Source organism: Homalodisca vitripennis, chromosome 4 (assembly GCF_021130785.1).
Source record: "Homalodisca vitripennis isolate AUS2020 chromosome 4, UT_GWSS_2.1, whole genome shotgun sequence".
Classification (NCBI taxonomy): domain Eukaryota; kingdom Metazoa; phylum Arthropoda; class Insecta; order Hemiptera; family Cicadellidae; genus Homalodisca; species Homalodisca vitripennis.
In genome coordinates, this window is record NC_060210.1 from 148,809,902 (window position 1) to 148,829,445 (window position 19,544).

A 19,544-nucleotide genomic window follows, 5' to 3' on the forward strand; every position below is an offset into this window, starting at 1 on the left:
GAGAAATCAATCTAAGGTAACTACAAAATACTGATGTGTTTTTCTTTAACACCATCTAAAAGCATATTGAGTTTATTATTAGTCAGTTTATTGTTCAGTTGAAAACAGGCCACTTGTGTCTTCATATGATTCGAACTAACTTTCACATTCTAAAATAGTCTTTGAGGACATATTATTAATCATCCATGATTGTTACTACTTCCGCCTGGTGTATATCCTGAAAAGCAATATTGTCTCCAAAACAATATAAGAACACAATAATTTCCAAATAAACAACAGTGAAAAGTTAATTTTCGAAAAAAGAACAGAAGGTACATATCAATGAGGTACATAACAGCTATGAAGATACTCAGAATTAACTAGTGAGTAACAGGAGAGTATTTTTAAGCCACATATAAAAACTTATAAACACTTTTATTAAAATGACAGCAATAAAACAATGTAACTGGTTAAATTCAACTAACAAAATCTAATTGCTTGTACAATTCAAATCAGTGAAAAATTGTGGATAACGTTGAGCGTGCACCACTTCAAAACTTGAGTGACTTTGCAAATAGTGCGGCAGTGGCTTGCTTTTTGTCACCATTAAAGCGACGTAGCTCTGCAATCACCTGCAATCAATTTAATATAAATAAATATGATGAACATTTATATTGAGTATTTAATTTTTAATGAAACATAAAACAAATCCTAACTGCTTGGAAAGAATTCTCCCAATGACAAATTTTTTAAAATGTACTTAGAATGTATCTTTAAAAATTAAGAAATGACATAAAAAGAGTGAACAAGATTTGATCAATTCAAATGGGAAAAAATAACAGTGTAGTTAAATCTCAGCTTAGCTAAGAAAAACTTTTAAGATGAAAATCAATAGTCACCTTTTTTATAAATTTTTAGATCTAACATAATACAATAGAAACAGAATGCAATGTTTTCATAACTATCTTATTTTTTCAACCTGACTTTTATTCAATTATTATTATTTTGATTTCACACAAATTCCTAAAGAAACTCTTATTAAGAAAAACAAATACGAGTAAATAATGAATCCTTTTAACCCAACCTAAATGTATTATTTTATGATCTTGTGTTTTTACTTATGAAAATAACAGATCTTACTGTAAATATAATATAGATCAAGGTATTTAATATAAAGATAGAAGATGTCACAAAATAAAATATTATATTAATTTAATATTGCCAAAAGGCAGATGAACAAAGAGTAAAATGTCCTATTACATCTTGATTGAGACGTTTTAATAAATACTATATTTACATTTAAAAATTATAGCTTTTGTTTAATTTCTATGTATAAATAATATTGTACAATTTTATAATACTATTATTAATAATAGATATTATTATTACAAACTGTAACATTAAATGTGTATAATATTTAATGGGGAAAAAATTGTAATCATATTATTTAACACTAAAAATCTAATAATTAATATGTCCAAATTTTAAGTTTTACAATAAGTACATAACTTGGTAAATATCAGTATCAATTCTGGATCACTGGAGTTATTTAAAGTTTTTTACTAAAAATTAATATTTAAAAAGTAAACATACCTGTTCTCTTGTAAATCCAAGATTCACAAGTTCTTTTACCTCCGGCTCTCCAAATCTGTCTGACTCCAGGACGGATGTTGATGGATTCAACTGACTTGTACTTGCACCTACAAAGGATTTTAACATTACAGGAAATGAAAAATTGATCTGACTCAAATATCACAGCTATATTCAATGCTGCCCATGCGCTGACTCTGAGAATGCAAGTAATGTGATCTTCGACATTTTGCTAAATTGATTTTTACACCATAGTTAATTTCAATTATGTAGTATAACATTTGAGAATTTCAAAGTAAAGTATACACAGTGTTTCCAAACTCTCACTACAAATTTTGGGATATTGTCCCTTGAACCAAGAGAAACCAAAAATTAAATGCATTCAATAGTCTGGGTAGATTACTTTTCGTTTACTGTCTATCTGTCTAGACGTGTATTTTTTAATAACGAACTTTAACACAACCACATTAATTTAACCATCTTTATAAACCTTTTATGTGGATCTATCAGTAAAAGCAGTTTGGTAGAATCTCTAAATTAAATTTTAAGACAGCCATTTAAATTTTTTAAACTAAAGTATTCAGAAATTGTTAATTTTACCAAAGTAACAATTTGGAATAAAAGTTTAAAAAAATCAAATGATGAATGTATGTTGAAATCAGATAATAAATAAGTGAATTTTTGCAACTTTAATCTGATTGAGTATGTCCAATAGTTTCCTCACAATAGGTAACAGATCATCAACAATGAAACAGTGTAAACATACATTTTTACCTCGAGGTGAAAGCACAATAATTTATCTACTGCTTTTTTCCCCATTACTGCTACTGATAGCTATAACTTGTTCGTGACAAAAGGGGTGTGGTATTTATTGGATTTTGAAACATAATTTTTATATCAACATTAATAAAATTTTATTTTCTGAGTTTAACTCAAGTACTAGTGAAGCTACTTGCGCTTGTTGCTGTAGCCCACTTTTCAATTTAGATGTATAAAAAGCATTGTTATCACAATGTCTTTAGTACCAATAGAAAGAGGAGATTCCAATTTATCTCCAATAGATTAATACATATATATATTATTACAGGTTGGTGATTGTTGAAACTCAATACGTGTTCTAGCCATCTGTGTCGCTAAGAGACTTTCTGCGTAGAACATGTCTAATTTATTTTTCTAGGTTCATGAAATCTTTTTGTCCTTATGTGTTATATTATAGTTCCTAAAGTGCAAATTAATCAACGCATACTCAAACATTTCATTTTAATTTTACCATTTATGAATTGCCTAATATTGGAAGGTTAGTTAGTATCAGCTGGTACAAGAATGGAAAGCGGCATAAAGTTTTTTTATAAAATTTCTTACTTTCAACACTCAAAGGAAATTAAAAAAAATTCTAACAAAATCCAAAATAGGAAGTTTGTGTACACTTAAATTAGAAATAACATCATATGCAGTATATTTCAGTTAAAGTAAAATTGATTTATGGCAATTTTTCTTTGTTTATTTGCATACTCACAACTGTGTATTACATTGTATTTGTAACAGTGGTTGTAAAATTCAAATAAGAATTTTTTTGTACACTTCTAGAAAATAATAATATTTTATCCCAAAAAATATTTTTAAAATGTATTAACACAGAACAATTTTCCATGAAACTGCAAGCTTTGTAAATAATTACTGAATCTAGCGAAAATGTATCCTTAAACTTTATTTTTATAGTACTTTAGGATACTGATTCCCCATCTACAACACTTTGGTTAAAAGAAAATGCAAAAAATTTAAAATACTTTAAAATACTGGGTGATAACAAAATATGTAAATGCCCATATATTAAATAAATTTTGTTCACAAAAAGTTATAACCTGTAACATAAAAATAAATTATGAAAACATTTTATGACTTTTTTAGATCTAATATGTTAGATCATAACGTTGTGAAAGAGTAACGTTGTGATCATATTATACTTATTTATTGATATTACACAACAAAATAAACATATACAAAGAGTTTATGCAAAACATTACACAATCAAGGTTTGGTAGACAAATAAAAACTATTGTAAAGTATTTAAGTCATTATAAAAAAAAATTTAGGATTTTTTGAAATCTAATATTATGTTAGACCACAATCTTATGAAGAATTACATGTAATTCTCAATATAATGGCATTTTGTGGGCTCCAACCTCTAGGTTGAAAGATGGATTTCATAAGTTTGAATACTCTTTACTACAACGGTCATTAAATATCATCTACAGACACAAATTATAATGCAATATATAGATTAGAATCTCTTGAATTGATTGGTACTAATATCATTGTGATATAGTGTAAAATAACAACACAATTAAATAATTATACCTTTGCCAGAGTACAGCAATAAAAATGTGAACACATCTCAGCTCCACAATCTAGGGTTAAATTGCTTTTACTTACAGGTTTTGTAGTGTTGATTTTTTGTTAGATAGTGATAATATAAATACTTCTCCTTTTAAGTTTACTACACACATACAGTATCATAAAAACCCCAACATCTCATTATAACTGATTTTTTAGTTATATATCAATCAAAGCAAATTTTGGACATTTACATTTTTATTTGCAGTGTTTTTAATCTTTCATGCTATTTATTAAATTTTATATTTAAAGTGACCTGTAAAGTACAGCAATTACATGAAAATAAATATGACAAAAACCTTTATTTAATGTTATTTCCAAATTTTTTGGAAAAACTGTTGGTTTTCACACAGAAACATTGGCTTATATACATTAAAGAATGGTTGGAATTAAATTGTATAGCTTTTATCAGTGATGTGGAATTAGATGATTGAGCACATGTTTCAATAATAAATTCATTTTAACTATAACCTAAACATTTGTGCTCCAATTTATATGCATAAAAAAAAATTACATAGAAACTGATATGATGAAATATAACTACAAAATCTCCAAATCTGTGGCTTAATAAACATACACAACAAATAAATTTAATGCTTGATTCCAGTAAATTTCCAGGAACTTTTTATTATTGAGAAAAAATCAATTATACTTATAATTATAATGCACACAAATTTATATAATAAAAAAACAATATATAATTTTTCTTCCATTAAACCACAATATTGATTTACGAAAACAAAATTTCACTTTTTTCTGGAATCTGAAACAATAAGGACACATAAAATTAACTATTAAATTTAGGATCAAGGATTTATTACTCACTACTTCAAACTACAATCTTAGGCTGCTAGTAGCCATGGAGAACTAGTGGTACAACTTGTACCACCGTTGTGACAAATAGTTGACTAGCAAACTTTAGCCTGGTCAATTATTACTATCGATATCATCTCAGTTAGAAACAGCACTGTGTAGTACGGAGCTATTGCTTCCTGTCTTATTAATGAAAAAAAGTCATAAGTTTCAGAAACACTTATGTTAGTCCTAGGTTTCGCATATGACTATATTTTACACAACATTTTATGACCTTTTTGCTGATAAAAATAAATTTTTAATTACTTCAGGATGTCAGAACTTTCTTCATTTGAATAGTTAGTTACCTCCCTACATAGATGGCTATATTTACAATTGCAAGTTTTCCATTTTAACTGTACCACAATTAGTTTCTCAAAAAATGACAAAAACATGATTAAATTTATACAAAATGGCGCAGTGTAAAGTTACAACTGTGACCTTGTTAAAAATAGATTCGTCGTAATTCTTTTTACAGTGAAACCCTGAAAATCAACTATAGAAATAAAGAACATAAGCTTCCATTTTGTACAGATTAAATTGTTTTATCTCGAGTGTCATTGTGTTTTCTTGATTGGATATACTATTAGATCTTATGTATACTTCAATATCTTCATAGCGAAATCCTGAACTAATAGCGACTGGAACAGGATCATTTTCACAATATTGTTGTTTACAATACTGACCTTCAAGATGTTTTTTCAGATGAAGAAACAAATGCTAGTCTCTGGGCACTAAATTGAGGCTGCTCGGGGGGTTATCAAATTGTTTCTAGTAATATGCTGTGATGAGATCTTGAGTTTGTTTTGCTACATATGGACGGATATTTCCACACAGCAAAACATGTTGCTTGATAAAAATGTCATAGAGACACTTCTTGAAACTTGAAAAGTCTCCTGATAATAAAAAAAATTATGAAACGTTTGTTTATTTTCAGTTTATTATTCACTTTCTGCACCATATCTTTGGTAATTCATTGAGGGTGGTTTACTCCTTGTCTCATTATGACTGTTCTTTTGGGCAGCTTTTAAAGCTCTTACCCATTTAAAAGCCTTTCCATCACTCATAATATTTTGTACTTATACTTTACAATTCTGACAGAGAATTTCAAGTCCTTTCATGGCTTTTGTACCAAGAAAACAGATAACAGCACATACATCACAATTGATAATTTTCACAATTGATGGGGGCATTTGAAATATGCATTAACAGATAGCAAAACGACTGAATTTTGCCATATTTGTACATGTGGCTTTTGCTAACAGATAAAGATAGACAATGTTCAAACACAGGACACCAACCACAGTGCTGCAGCTGTGAAATTTCCAAACGGAACTTAAAATTGGCAAGTAACAACAAGTACACAGACCAAGAACAGGAATAAACTTTTTTCACAGTTTTCAATTCCATCATATGCTCTAGTCTACTGCACATTCACAAACCAAAATTGTTGTACAACCAGTTGTGTCTGGCTAATAGGCTGCACATACAGCAATGCCCATCAATCCAGCTGAGACATGAACAGCTGCACAGAAGCTGTTGCACAGTCGTTGTACAACCAGTTGTGTCTGGCTAATAGGCTGCACATACAGCAATGCCCATCAATCCAGGTGAGACATGAACAGCTGCACAGAAGCTGTTGCACAGTCGTTGTACAACCAGCTGTGTCTGGCTAATAGGCTGCACATACAGCAATGCCCTTCAATCCAGCTGAGACATGAACAGCTGCACAGAAGCTGTTGCACAGTCGTTGTACAACTAATTTTAATTGTTTTTTTTTTGTTATCAATTCCCAAATTCAAATCAGTTTCCAATTCGATTCAATACATGCACCACCACCATCTACCAGTAGTACAATGGGTTGTACCAGTAGTTGTTCACGGCTAATAGAGACTTACACATTATACTATTAACAACTGAATACAAAAGTGATTCTGCTGATAGCTTTTTTAATTTATACTTATACACATTAGAAGCCCTTTTTCTTGACTATTAAGTTCATTACATTTATAAACAAAATAAAAACACGTGGAATTAAAAAAACTACCAGAACAGACATCAATGACACCTTAAACTATAATTTGTTCCAGTTTCATTTATTTAACAACTTACAAAATGGAGGATCTACATTTAAAAATATACACTTCAATACATTTAATTAAGAAAAATTCATCTGTTATTGAAAATTCATGATCATTACTTGGCCATAAACTAGTTACTTGTGTGAAAGTTCATTGTATATGTGCGATACGAATAAACTGTTATTCGTTGCATAACGATTTGCCTGCATAGCATATCTCAGCTGTTGATAATCGTGGACCACTCTAGGTTAATTTGTATCACAACATTATTGCCAATGTGGCAAGTCAGTAGAATTGGTCGCCACAAAGCAAATAACTGGTTACTAACTCTGCACGCAAGTTTGATTGAGTTCATACTAGGCAATAGACTATTTGTAATGGAGAAAGGTTTTTGATCTTATCAATTGATCTGAAATGTAGAAGTTTTACCAACTGGTTACGCATTCTGCACCCACACAATAACTTTCACCACAGTTAACCACGAATAACCAGTTTCTCACGGCAAGTTATAAGTTTTTTCAATCTTTTAGAAATATTACATTTCTCCCACTGTAGACTAGTGTAGTCTCAGGTTCAAGTCTCAAGTAGATCACAAAGGATTACTGTACTAGAGAAATAGCAATTGAAGTACGAAGCTGGTATAGCTAAATATCTCAGGCTTAATAGAGAATAAATGTTAGTAACTAGCAGTGCGACTGCTTCCTGATGGCTATTGCCATAATGTACAATTAATTACCACAGATAAATATGCACCCATGTTATTACATTTAACACTAAACTTTTACAAAATAAGAACAATTTCAACATAATTTATTAGATCTTCTTAATTGCTGTCACGTGGTGTTCTTATTAGATGTGTTGACTTGTGTATCTACCTTTCACTAACCCCCTAGCATAGGTCCTTGGACCACCCCTTGGGAACCACTGCTCTACAAACATATTTTTGTCAGAGTTTTACACCTGTCTTTTGGAAAATCTGATTTACTCAATAGAAGATTTTTTACAAGTGACATTAGTTTTTTAAATTCTTGTTTCACTCCGTAGTAATATATTTTCATATTTATAATACTGCCATACATGTAACAATGATTTATTTATATTGTCTGTTCAATTATGCAATATACTTATTTGCATATTTTTTAATTCTACGCATGAATTAGATTAGTATTTTTATTTAATATGACTTGGCAACAAATGCTCAATGTACTTTGTCACTCTTTTGTAAAGTTTTATGACAATAAGTTGGAATTTAAATAAAGTAAAATGTATGCACAAAATATTGTACTTATTAATTTTTATTAGCATTTTGGTCCAATTTTGATCAATGTTTAAATTTTATTTTAAAAAAATGTATATTTTAAAAATAATTTTAAAATTTGAAAAAAGATGCACCTACTTCATCAGTAATACTGCCTAATGGAAATTTTATAAACATAGTTGTTAGTTTTTTTATAATTTAATTAATGCTGTTGTTATTGTCAGATTTAATAAATGTTCAGATTTAAAGATACACCACATTATGTTTCACAACTGGGCTGGGAATTATTTACACACTACTTGAATCCAATTGTTTGTTATGAAGAAATATATCATTTTTGGAATTAAAATATACAACAATTATAATATTAAAACCTAATATTATTGAAACAAATATAAATTTACCATGCCAGTTATCATAAATTACATATCAGAAAAAACTGTTAAAACAATATGTTTAATCTAAATATATTATTTTGGAAAAGTACTTACTCTTTACTTTGCCACTTCTTGAAATAAGTAAATGAGGACAAAGGAAGTCAATACAATCACATTTTTGAGAGAAGTATGAGTAGTAAGTTGAGTGATAGTTCTGTGATCTTTACAATATAAAAAAATCATGTTGATAGTTTGCACAATACACCACGTAATAACACAACTATTTTTAATTATTTGGTCTCTCTTTAAAAACTTAAACTTAAAATTTCCACATCCCATTCTCGAGATAATAAGTATTTTTACTGCGTTTGTCATTAATTTTGTTTAATGTTAAGTCACTCATATGTTCTTATAAAAATAAGATATTTTCATTCGATTGTTCAAGTGATCAACATATTATTTATTTAGGAAATTCATAAAATAGCGAAGAGAAAAGGAAAAGTGAAGGAAACAAACCATAGCGTAAAATGATGTAGTTCACACTGTGGATGGGAAGACTGGGATCATGTGACAACACTCGTTTATACTGTGCGCCAGGCCTTGCAACACACACCACTATAGTTTACTCTGTGCTGCTTACAATAACATCTACAATAGCTATACCTACTTCTTGGCTAGTCAAGTACAAATTATTTATCCAAAATGCTTTGTATAAACCACATTCCTGCATCATTAACTGAGAGTTTTGTTACAACAAATTTTTAATTGTTTATCAAAATCTCATTTTTCCTCTTGATACTAAAGAATAACTTTTAATATATTTTGTTTTTAGGCTTCAGACATACTCAAAATTGTCAACTTCTTGTGCAGGCTTTAAAATAGCCAGCTTAACGACAATTTCAATAATTAAAGCAAAATTTCTAGGAAATGTTCATTAAAGTATCTAAAGTGAAGAAGTTTATTTAAAACTTAAGAAACAAACAAAACTTAACATTGGAATCAACTACCAAAAATGTATTTATATTATTCTGGACTGTGAGACAAATTATAGTATTTTTTCCAAACCAAATCATTGAAACGTAACAGGAAACAGTAACATGTTCAGCCAAATTATTAATTGCTAGTTTTGGTCAACTATGCCAAAGGGTTATCCTTTGTGCTCAGATGACAAGATTGATGGCCACAGCCATTCCTTTGTCAGATCAGTTATATTTTAGTTATTTGCCGTGCTTAGATTATTTCTTCTTTTTACCAAATACCTCAAACAGCTGGCCAATCACTTTTTTGTAGTATTCTGTGTTGTTATAATAATACAGAAACCGGAATGGCCAAGTGCTCAAAAGACATTTCTTAAAAGACCGTCCTGAGTGCAAAGCATAAAACGACAATGAATTAATGCAGTTAAAACAATAACATCTTTACCACATACAATTTACAAATAACAAGGCATTTTTCTACAAATATTTAGAAAGACTGTAAATGGGGTAAAGCAGGCTAAGCACTTTGGTTATCTAATCTATGGAAATATCATATAAATAAAGTTTTATATTTTAAACACTGCAAAGTTTTCATTTGTTACTTATGTGACTATGATTAGCAACGATAACTACCTATGTACAAAGTTATACGGAATTACATTTCATTTATTAAACAATTTGTGGGTTATATTATGGTTATATTTAGTACTTATACTCATTTATGTGGATGCAGTGTCCGTTTAACTGACAAATTAAGTTTAAATATTTATTTTGGTGTTATTTATTGTACTTATGTGAATCCATTTGAACTATTCAAGTTATTTACTATCAATATTGATTGATACCTTACAATATTATGTCTTTAGAATTTGAAGGCAATATTTATTGTATTAAGATTTCATTAAGTTTAAATTGTTTAGAAGTTTAAATTAAGTTTTTCTCATAAAACTCACTTAATTACTTTAAATCATTCTAAAACTGTATTAAGTTCAATTGCAAGAGCGTAACACACTCCCAACAAATGTAACTTTACGCATTAAAATAGAAGTAAACAGTTGCTACTTTAACAAGGATTTGTGCCGTTGTCCCTAAATATAAATTTAATAAAATTTGACCTAAATATGAATATTGAGTTAGTAACTGAGCAGTTACAGATTTCAGTCACCTCAGGAGGTGGAGAAAAAGGCACAAAGCCTAGTTGGTTAACAATACAATATCAAACACATGTTATTCAAGTTAACACTTCCTGTAATGCTTACAATTAGAACAACTTGTACTGCCCTTGCGCGTGTGCCATATTCGAAATATACTGTACAGTGAGTCAACTGATTACAGGCTGAACACCATTAATATAACTAAATGCCTTAAGTCGAGTTTTTAAGCTCTATATATATATATATATAGTATATACACATATTGTGTGTGTGTGTGTGTGTGTGTTGTTTAATGATGATATACTTCCGTTGTGACAGCACATTCAACAACATTAAATTTAGCAAACAAAAAATAATACTATCATCAAAATTGAAAATTTATTTCATATAATGAGAAATTTGTACATGTAAATATATACAACTGAAATATATCATCATTAAACAATACCACTTTTGAAGAACTTGCAGATGAGACCTAAATAAGGAGATGAAAGAGTATGTATGTTGAAATAAAAATGGACCCAGAATAAAGCCTTGTAGCTCTCCACTTGGCACGTGAATCCTTTGAAGTGATATTTTATTTAATGATTGTAATGAGTATTTTGCATTAAATCAGTCGGCATAGTTATTATCATTTAAAAGGCCATACATAATATTCCACAAATGTTCAGTTTACACACAAGAATGGCGTAAATAACACATTAGTATGCTGTACTTAGATTACCTGAGGGGTTTGTCTGGCGACTGGCTAGAATTGCTTTCTGTATGTCTTTGTCTTCTATGGTCTCCATGACTTCATCATCAGCGTTGGAGGTGAGGCGTGCACAATCTGGCAGATCCCGTTCACTCAAGAAATGGGTTTCAGTCCCTGTTGTTCCAATACGGAGTACATTCTTTTTTAGATCTATACAACACTAAAACAAATATGAGTCTTAAAATTTTATCTGAACATTAACTAGTTGCTAAGGTATTTAATATAAATTAGCTCTCTGAGTGGCAGGAGTAAAAACTGCTCAGAGAAAGGATACGTATTGGTAGAATGTGAGCACTTTGTCAAATCTAATTATAAAATATCAATTTTTTTACTTATATATATATGTGTGTGTGTGTGTGTGTGTGTTCAAATTGAAGGGTACGTTGCAAGGAATAAAGAATTAATTTGTAAGTTTCTTTTTTTCCATGAAATTTTAAATATTGAAGAAAACTATATTGATAATTTAAAAATACATCACAATTTAAAGAAATATTTATGTTTGTAGCCTCAATAACTTGTATTTACTTTTTAGACTCAAAGAAGGATGTACATTATCTGAAGATGACATTTATTGACTGATGGTAAAAAATTATCATAATGAAACTTTCTTGTAATCAAATCATTGAATGGTTATGAAATGGTAGAAAAGTTTATAAGGCTCATTGACTAAAAACTGCAGATTGGTATGTCTTGAAGACTTTTGATCCAGGATCAAAAATAATAATTGAGTGTAGGTTGTCTGAAGCCAGTTACATCACGACTTTAATCCCATAATGACAAGGCTGAAAATCTCAAGATAAAAATAAATTGTGTTAGCAATGTTTTAACACGGTGGGAAACCAAAAGATAGTCATGATGTTACTGGCTTGTAAAAATATTGTCTAAGGTAAAATAAATAAATTTTAAAAACTCTTTATGAATAGATAATACACAGCAACTTTACATACTATTAATGTACGCAGGAAAATGTGTTTGTTACATAATAAGTACATATTATTACCTGATGCCGTTTAAGCATATCAAGTCCCAGAAGCATATCCATAGGCTGCTCTTCTAATACAGAGAATGATGTAGTCAAGTAGTCATTTTCAATGGCTACTTGAACCATATGAATTCGGCCAATAATTCGCTGAACTCCCACTCCCTTGGCAATCCCTGCCCATCGTGTATCAACCAGCCGCATGATGTTGACCCTCTCAGCACATGCAGCTGACATTATCGTAGTTTGTGCACCTACACAAGACCAATATAAATCTCACAAAATATAAATAACTAAATGTGATCAAAAATTTTAAGCATAATAAAGTGTGTAAAAGATCTAAATTTGTTATTTCTGAGTTAAAGTTGTGACTGGTCTTTAAGTACATTGATAGGGAAACGAAAGCATATGTGCATAATCTTTATTAAAGATTCGTTGGATTCAAGATTTAGGATTCGGCTTCAGCCCATCACTACATACTAGTATATATTAATATTGATTATATTTGATTTTCTTTTAATTTGAACAACAATATAGGCTTACTAACTACTTTATAGTTCGTTTTTTTTTTTTAGATCAGTGTAACCAATTTTAGGGATCCAAATTTTTATGGAGCATGTACCGTCGTGCACGCTCCAACTTAAAAATAATTGTACGTGAAGTAATGATATCTGGGCCATTACAAACTTTTTATTATTATAAGAACATGGTACAATGTTATTTTACAATATTTCTGGCTGAAAATTTACCAATTGCTACTTCAGTAACTATTTAAATTTTCTCCATGCATTTATTGCCTGCATAGTCATAATGAATAAAAACATCTAAACAAGACAACTTTCACCCTAACTGAAACCACAAGGTTATAGTCTCCCTTGAATACATGCACATTGTGTGTATAGACTGTATATTTGTGACCTTGGGTTCCTTCTGAGTTTTATATTGTTATTATAAAAAACCGAGTAAAAATGTTATTTGCAACCAATTTTAACTATTTTTCACAAACCCATATGTTTTTTACAAAGCCAAAACATTTCTTGTACATGCCCAAAAAATAATATTCCAGTTTATTTTTACAATATTTTTGGTCCTCACTAAAAAAAAATAACATTTAACATTCTCAGAAAACTAGACTAATTCTTTGATGTTCATTTTTGACTATGGGTTGTGAAGGAAATGGGTTTTTGGACATTTGCCAATGTCACCTGATTTTTTTTTGTATCACGTATTTTTTATCATGTATTTTGGAAAATGTCTGAAAAACATCTGTTTCCTTCAATACACTAATATTAATCTAAAATAAAAAACCATAAACAAATTACTTACCAGAATCAATAAATGCCTTGACTGGATATCCATTAACTTTACAATTAATGTAAAGCATAACCACAGTTCCAAATGTTTCAGGATTGTATTCCATAGCTGCCTCCATATTTGCCTCAATATTCTTTTGCTTTATTTCTTCGGCTATGAGTCTTTGGGCCTCAGTATCAAAAGGATGAGCATTCATCATCCTCAATCTTTGCTCCTGTCTTCTTTCACGCTCTTTCATTTGTTCCCTCATAACATTAGCGAACACTTCTAAAATCCAACCAAAATCACAATGTATATATTTTTAAAATACTATCACAAAAGAACAGACTACATTTTTATAAAAAATAATTTTTACAAAATATCAAAACTTAAATTCACAACTATATAAAACACTACATAACTATTATTAAATTATGTACGAACATAAACTAAAGAAACAAAAATATAAGAATAATAAAAACATTATTTTTGCTGGTAAACATTTTTAACGAAAAAGGAAGATAATTAAACAGCTTTGACTAATACAATTAGAAAATTTTTTTAAATGTTTTACATTAACATAAGATTTGGAAAAGAACAAATATGAAAAGGAAAACTACAAAAAAGATTTATAAACCAGAAATATACAACTTTAAATTAATCAGAACTGAATCCAGAGTTTTACAAACTCAATAGGTCCTTCCATTAACACAATGTTAATATTTATATACCATTTTTATACCACTGAATACCAAAATAACATTTTCTAAGAGGTTATTTAGCAATCTCATAATAATACCTTCAGTAATCCAAAATCTTCTAACAAGGATAATCCAAATAATCTATCAGGATACTGGTTCTGTATGTTTCAATTATCAAGATTCTCTATATAACCAATAAGAATATTTTCTAATTCATATTATGAAAAAATGTGCTTTTTAATAATATTTAGTACAATTTGGCATTAGAAAATTGAATGTTTTTTTATTTTGTTTAATTTACTGATTTAAAAACGAACTACTGAATAATAATGAATTTTTAAACACAATTTCATTAGTAAAAATACAAGGAATACCTTAAATTTCTTTCAAAAATAAAATAAAGTAGAGCACATTTTCTAAAACCATGCACTCTTACCAAATAGAGCCCTGGCAGTTTTCGCATGAATCACAATAAAATGTCCAGCACTGAAGAGTTAAAAGGCAAACAAATACAACGGACAAGTAGGAGTTGTTCCTATTTCATCTAGATATTGACACATGTTTACTGCATGAATAATTAATTATGTTGTTCTTTGAAAGTAAGACCAAATAGATCCACACTGGCAAGCTTCCGAGTCTGAAATGACTATTCGACAACAGGTAACAAATTCAAACATTTAAATATTACACTTTATATAAAAACATCATATGAATATATATTCTGGAACAATCAAACAGATAACCTCTGTATATAATTAATTGTTCAGTATTCTATGTCTGAACTAATAATGCTTTTTTATTTTCCAAACCAAAAATGCTCAGGTGTATTTATTTATATTATTTTTGATATGTTCTATATAAATGTACAGGATAATCAAAACTAACCAAGTCTACCAGTTGCTAATGCATCAGCAAGTCGAGGATTATTTTGCTTCAACAGTGCAAGTTGATCTGGATTAGCCATGAACAAGTCTCGGACATAAGCTGGGTCATCCATCCTTGGAGTAATGCCGGCCGGTCCAGCCCGGCCACTCGTGGGAGACATGGCAGCTCCAGGAACTTGGATGCTGCTGAAGTCAAGACCTGTCAGAGGACCTGCATCAAAGTACATGTTAGTGATGTGTCACTTAACAAATAACAGTATTTCATTACATCAGCATTCCTCCATCTAGTACAGTTACAAGAGAAAGAGGTACAAGAGAAAGAGCCTTCAAACCCCAACTCCAAAAAAAGTAAGTCTTATTTTACCAGGTGAAGTTGGGGCTAGGAAGCTCTCTCTAACACTTAAGCTGGGAGCCACCAAAAGATTTCCGTGCCATAAAAATAATTAATATTAATTCAATCACATTTTAGTGTATAACTTTTCACAATTAAACTTTTATAAGATGCTTCATTTCAAGGTATGATTTGTAAACATCTAAATCTCTTTTAGTTTTCCTAGCATTTCTGCCAAATAATCTAACAAAAATAGGTACTTTGGGATTATACCGACCACACCAGTATGAAGAACACAAAAATATAAATTTATAGAAACAAACATGATAGAAGGAAAAAACAACTCTTTAATTACAAAATTACAAACTTACAAGCATTTCCAGGTATTGTGATCGGTATTGTTGTCGCTGTTATCTTATCTTTCTCGAGAATCCCGATTATGGCAGGCCGCGTAGCATCACATGATTATTTAAGTTTTTTGCACGGTACATAATTGCCTTTCCATTACAATTCAATTTATATTTCTGATCAGCCCCTCTAGAATTTGATATTTTACTGATAGGTACTATCTCGAGGGAAGTTTTTCTTTCGTTGACATCAGCGCGGCGCAGTTCACTACTGAATCCTGAGGGTACTGTACCTTGTTCCAATCATCATCAGTGAACTGAATCCCTTTGGCCCATTCCAATCTCTTCTTAGCCATTGCCAATGTTATTTTTTTGTAGGCCTGCATGCGTGAAGACCTTGTTCATTTAAGGTTCTTCTGATGGTCCTGGGCGAAACATGTGTGCCATAATCTCTTAACTGGTCACTAAGAACTTTGCTGGTAATTTTTCTATTGACTAGTGTCATGTTTTTCAACTTTCTGGCCATCCTTGAACTTAACGCTTTCTTCCGGCCACATTTTCCGATACGGCTGGATTTATAAATACCATTGATATCAAGTGTTTTCTTGATCCTACTAACTGACTTCTGTAAAATATTTAGTCTGTGTGCTATTTCAGTTTGTGTGTAATGATGTTCTTCCAAAAGAACCTTGGCCACAGCACATTTCCTTGGTGAAAGGTTCACCTTTTTACCCATTTTCTGATAATTTTATAAATAGCCAATAAGGAAGTAAAAAAGTGGTTTCATACACTCACAAATGACCTTAAACTTACTTTAATAATAACAGAACACACTAATAGAAAGATCTACTGAACCTAAAACATGTTAACCACATAAAAGATTAACTGTTACCTGATTGAAGTTATGCAGCTGGTAGATTTGTAAAGGTAGATGATAAACAAAACAGGTAGTGTTGCCACCCGACAACATAGAATTACAAAATTTTCTGCCCATACTATTCTAAAGTAACGCACGAATGAGGGTATATACTTTAACATATACCAACATGAAATTAAATAGTTTTTTTGTAAAAATTGAGAAGAAAAAACAAAAAAAATGTGCTTTAGTCTAATAATTTGGCCAGCACTGTATACAGTGAAACCTTGGTCAAAGCTTAAGTAGGCTATTTTACATAATATTTACTGTGATCTACTTCAAGACATAAATACAAAATTAGTTTTATATGCTGATGACACCACAGTAATAATAATCAAGGAGGAGAACTTACATGTGATATAAGACTATTAGTCAAACAAACTATAGTTAAATTAGAAGAGAGGTTTGGAATTAATTAAATGGTTCTGAATGCTACAAAAACAAAATATTGTTCACTTTAAAAACAGACATGACAGAGAACACATGTTTACAGTTACCATAGATAAACAAATAAATAATTGCAAAGATATGAAACTATTAGGAGTTTGTTTTGATGAACACATGACATGGACAGAACATATAAAAAGCTTATGTAAAAAACTGAATACGATTTGTATCATCAATGTGAGCTGTGTTACACATATCTTAAGTTTTAAAACAAAAATGAACCACAATAAGGATATTTTTACTCAATTCTATTGTGGGGTTCTGCAGAACTAGCAGTCTAAGTTTTAAAATTCCAAAAAAGATTATAAGAATAATGACATTTTCTGGACAATAAGTTCTTGCCCAGAAAATTGAGGATTCTCACTGTCCCATATGCGTACATGTATAAAGTGTATTGAGTCAAGTTCATGATAGTTTAACTAATATTCTACAGAAAAGACTATTCACCACCACAATACCAGAAATAATGATTTGCTAATACTATATCACATACAAACCACAGCAATATTTGAAAAGTGTTTATTATATGGGTATTAAACTTTATAATAAAATGCCTAATAATCTCATAACCTTACAATAAATATCTAACAAATATTGTACGTTGAGTTCTTAGATGGATTAAAAATCCTTTTGGTCAAAAAAGCCTACTATAAGGTATCTGAAATTCTAAATGATAAAAATGTAGTACTAGTTACAGTATTTAGATCCAGTATTTTCTCTTAAACAATTTAATATAATGTATAATCTCCATTTTGCTATTGCTTTTTACCAATTGACTGAGTGGTTGTTGGAAAGATTGCAAAATTTGTTATATTGCTAATGATTTTATAGTTTTATTTGTTAACTGTATTAATAATCTTTCAGTGTTTATTATGTTAATGTATTAGTGTGACATCTTCAAACAAATTTTATGTTAATGTCTAATTAATAATGTTTAATTTCAATAGTATTAGTTAATATTACGTAGTAGCAACAATATTTATTATTGTTCTGTTTATGACTATGCCATCTGTCTTACCAGCATAGCTGGATATTGTAAGATTTAATATGACAATAAACATTCAATCATTGTATTAAAATGCATAAAAACTAATAGAACAAAGTTATTTTATGTAAAACTGTTATACAGTAAAAGAGTATTTCAACCTCTTGCCATCAGTGTGGGTGGGCTTCGAAAGAGCCCCACATTTTTACAAAAAAGAAATACATTCCTCGAGATAAAAACAAAATTCAAGCTCAGATCACATAGACCCTCATCTATTATATAAAAATGAAACTGTTCGTGTGTAACAGCATCACTCACAAACGGCTGGACGGATTCGCCTAATTTTTTTTTAAATTTGTTCGTCTTGATCTGTAGAAGGTTATAGGATACTTTTTATCCCTTTCCCGATTCAGGATTCCGCCCCACTGGTTACAGAAATACCCGTAAGAAATGCATTGCAGCAAACATAGTTATTAAGTGAAAGAGTCTTTTCAAATTTTTAATCAGCTGTTCTTTGTAAACATATATAATGCGACAAAAAATATATTTATATATAATTTAATTACTACACTTATAGTTTTAAAGCATAGAGTAAGCTTAAGAGAAACGACAAATTTTGTTTAAACTGTTTCTGCAATCACTGTTAAACATAGACTTTACTATCCAGATAATACAATTCAAATTTGACGTAAAAATTCACCTTTAACTGCAATATTTATTTAATATAAACCATGCTCATGCTTGATCAGAAGAGCAATGCAGATATCATAATTACTATCTTACGTTGGCTACAAATATAAAGAATGTTATAAAATCAACCTTAGTTGTTTTTTTTTGACAGAAGTATCAGGAATGTGGTACATACCTTCATAATGCGCCCAAGAAGCTCACGAAGGAACGACTATCAATTATCTCAGCAATGTTTAGAATGTGATAGAAAATGAATAAGTGAATATAGTGTACTGTTTTCAACGGGAAATTGCGTGCGAAGCCGCGGGAAACTTATTGAAATGCGCAGCGAAGCGTGCCGGGTCCGCTAGTAAAGATTATCTTTAACTTTGATGCTACTAGGAACATATTTATGATAAGCTAATCCAAACCTACTTATATCATCTAGTAACAGATAAGGACAGAGTGGCCTTCTTCTTGCTGGTAGCGCTTCCTTTAAGGAAGTAGATAACAAGAACCGGTCCATAATGACATGTAGGTTTTTTTTAGGTCCCCAGTAAGAAAAACTTCGAAAGT

General features: G+C 30.0%; 1 protein-coding gene across 3 annotated transcripts in view; it reads right to left on the reverse strand.

The window, feature by feature from the left end:
• Window positions 1-395: 395 nt before the first annotated feature.
• LOC124360307 (protein DDI1 homolog 2-like) overlaps window positions 396-19,544 on the reverse strand; it is a 36,576-nt gene continuing 17,427 nt past the window's right edge. The window contains exons 2-7 of one of the 3 annotated variants that reach the window (XM_046813812.1): window positions 15,275-15,484; window positions 13,722-13,976; window positions 12,417-12,649; window positions 11,387-11,576; window positions 1,573-1,679; window positions 396-611 (exon numbers count right to left, since the gene is read on the reverse strand). In XM_046813812.1, coding sequence (XP_046669768.1) covers window positions 531-611; window positions 1,573-1,679; window positions 11,387-11,576; window positions 12,417-12,649; window positions 13,722-13,976; window positions 15,275-15,484 — 1,076 coding nt within the window. In that variant the 3' untranslated portion in view covers window positions 396-530. Of the gene's footprint in view, window positions 612-1,572; window positions 1,680-4,570; window positions 4,727-9,047; window positions 9,131-11,386; window positions 11,577-12,416; window positions 12,650-13,721; window positions 13,977-15,274; window positions 15,485-19,544 lie in introns of those variants that run through there. The other 2 variants (XM_046813813.1, XM_046813814.1) reach the window with 2 other exon arrangements.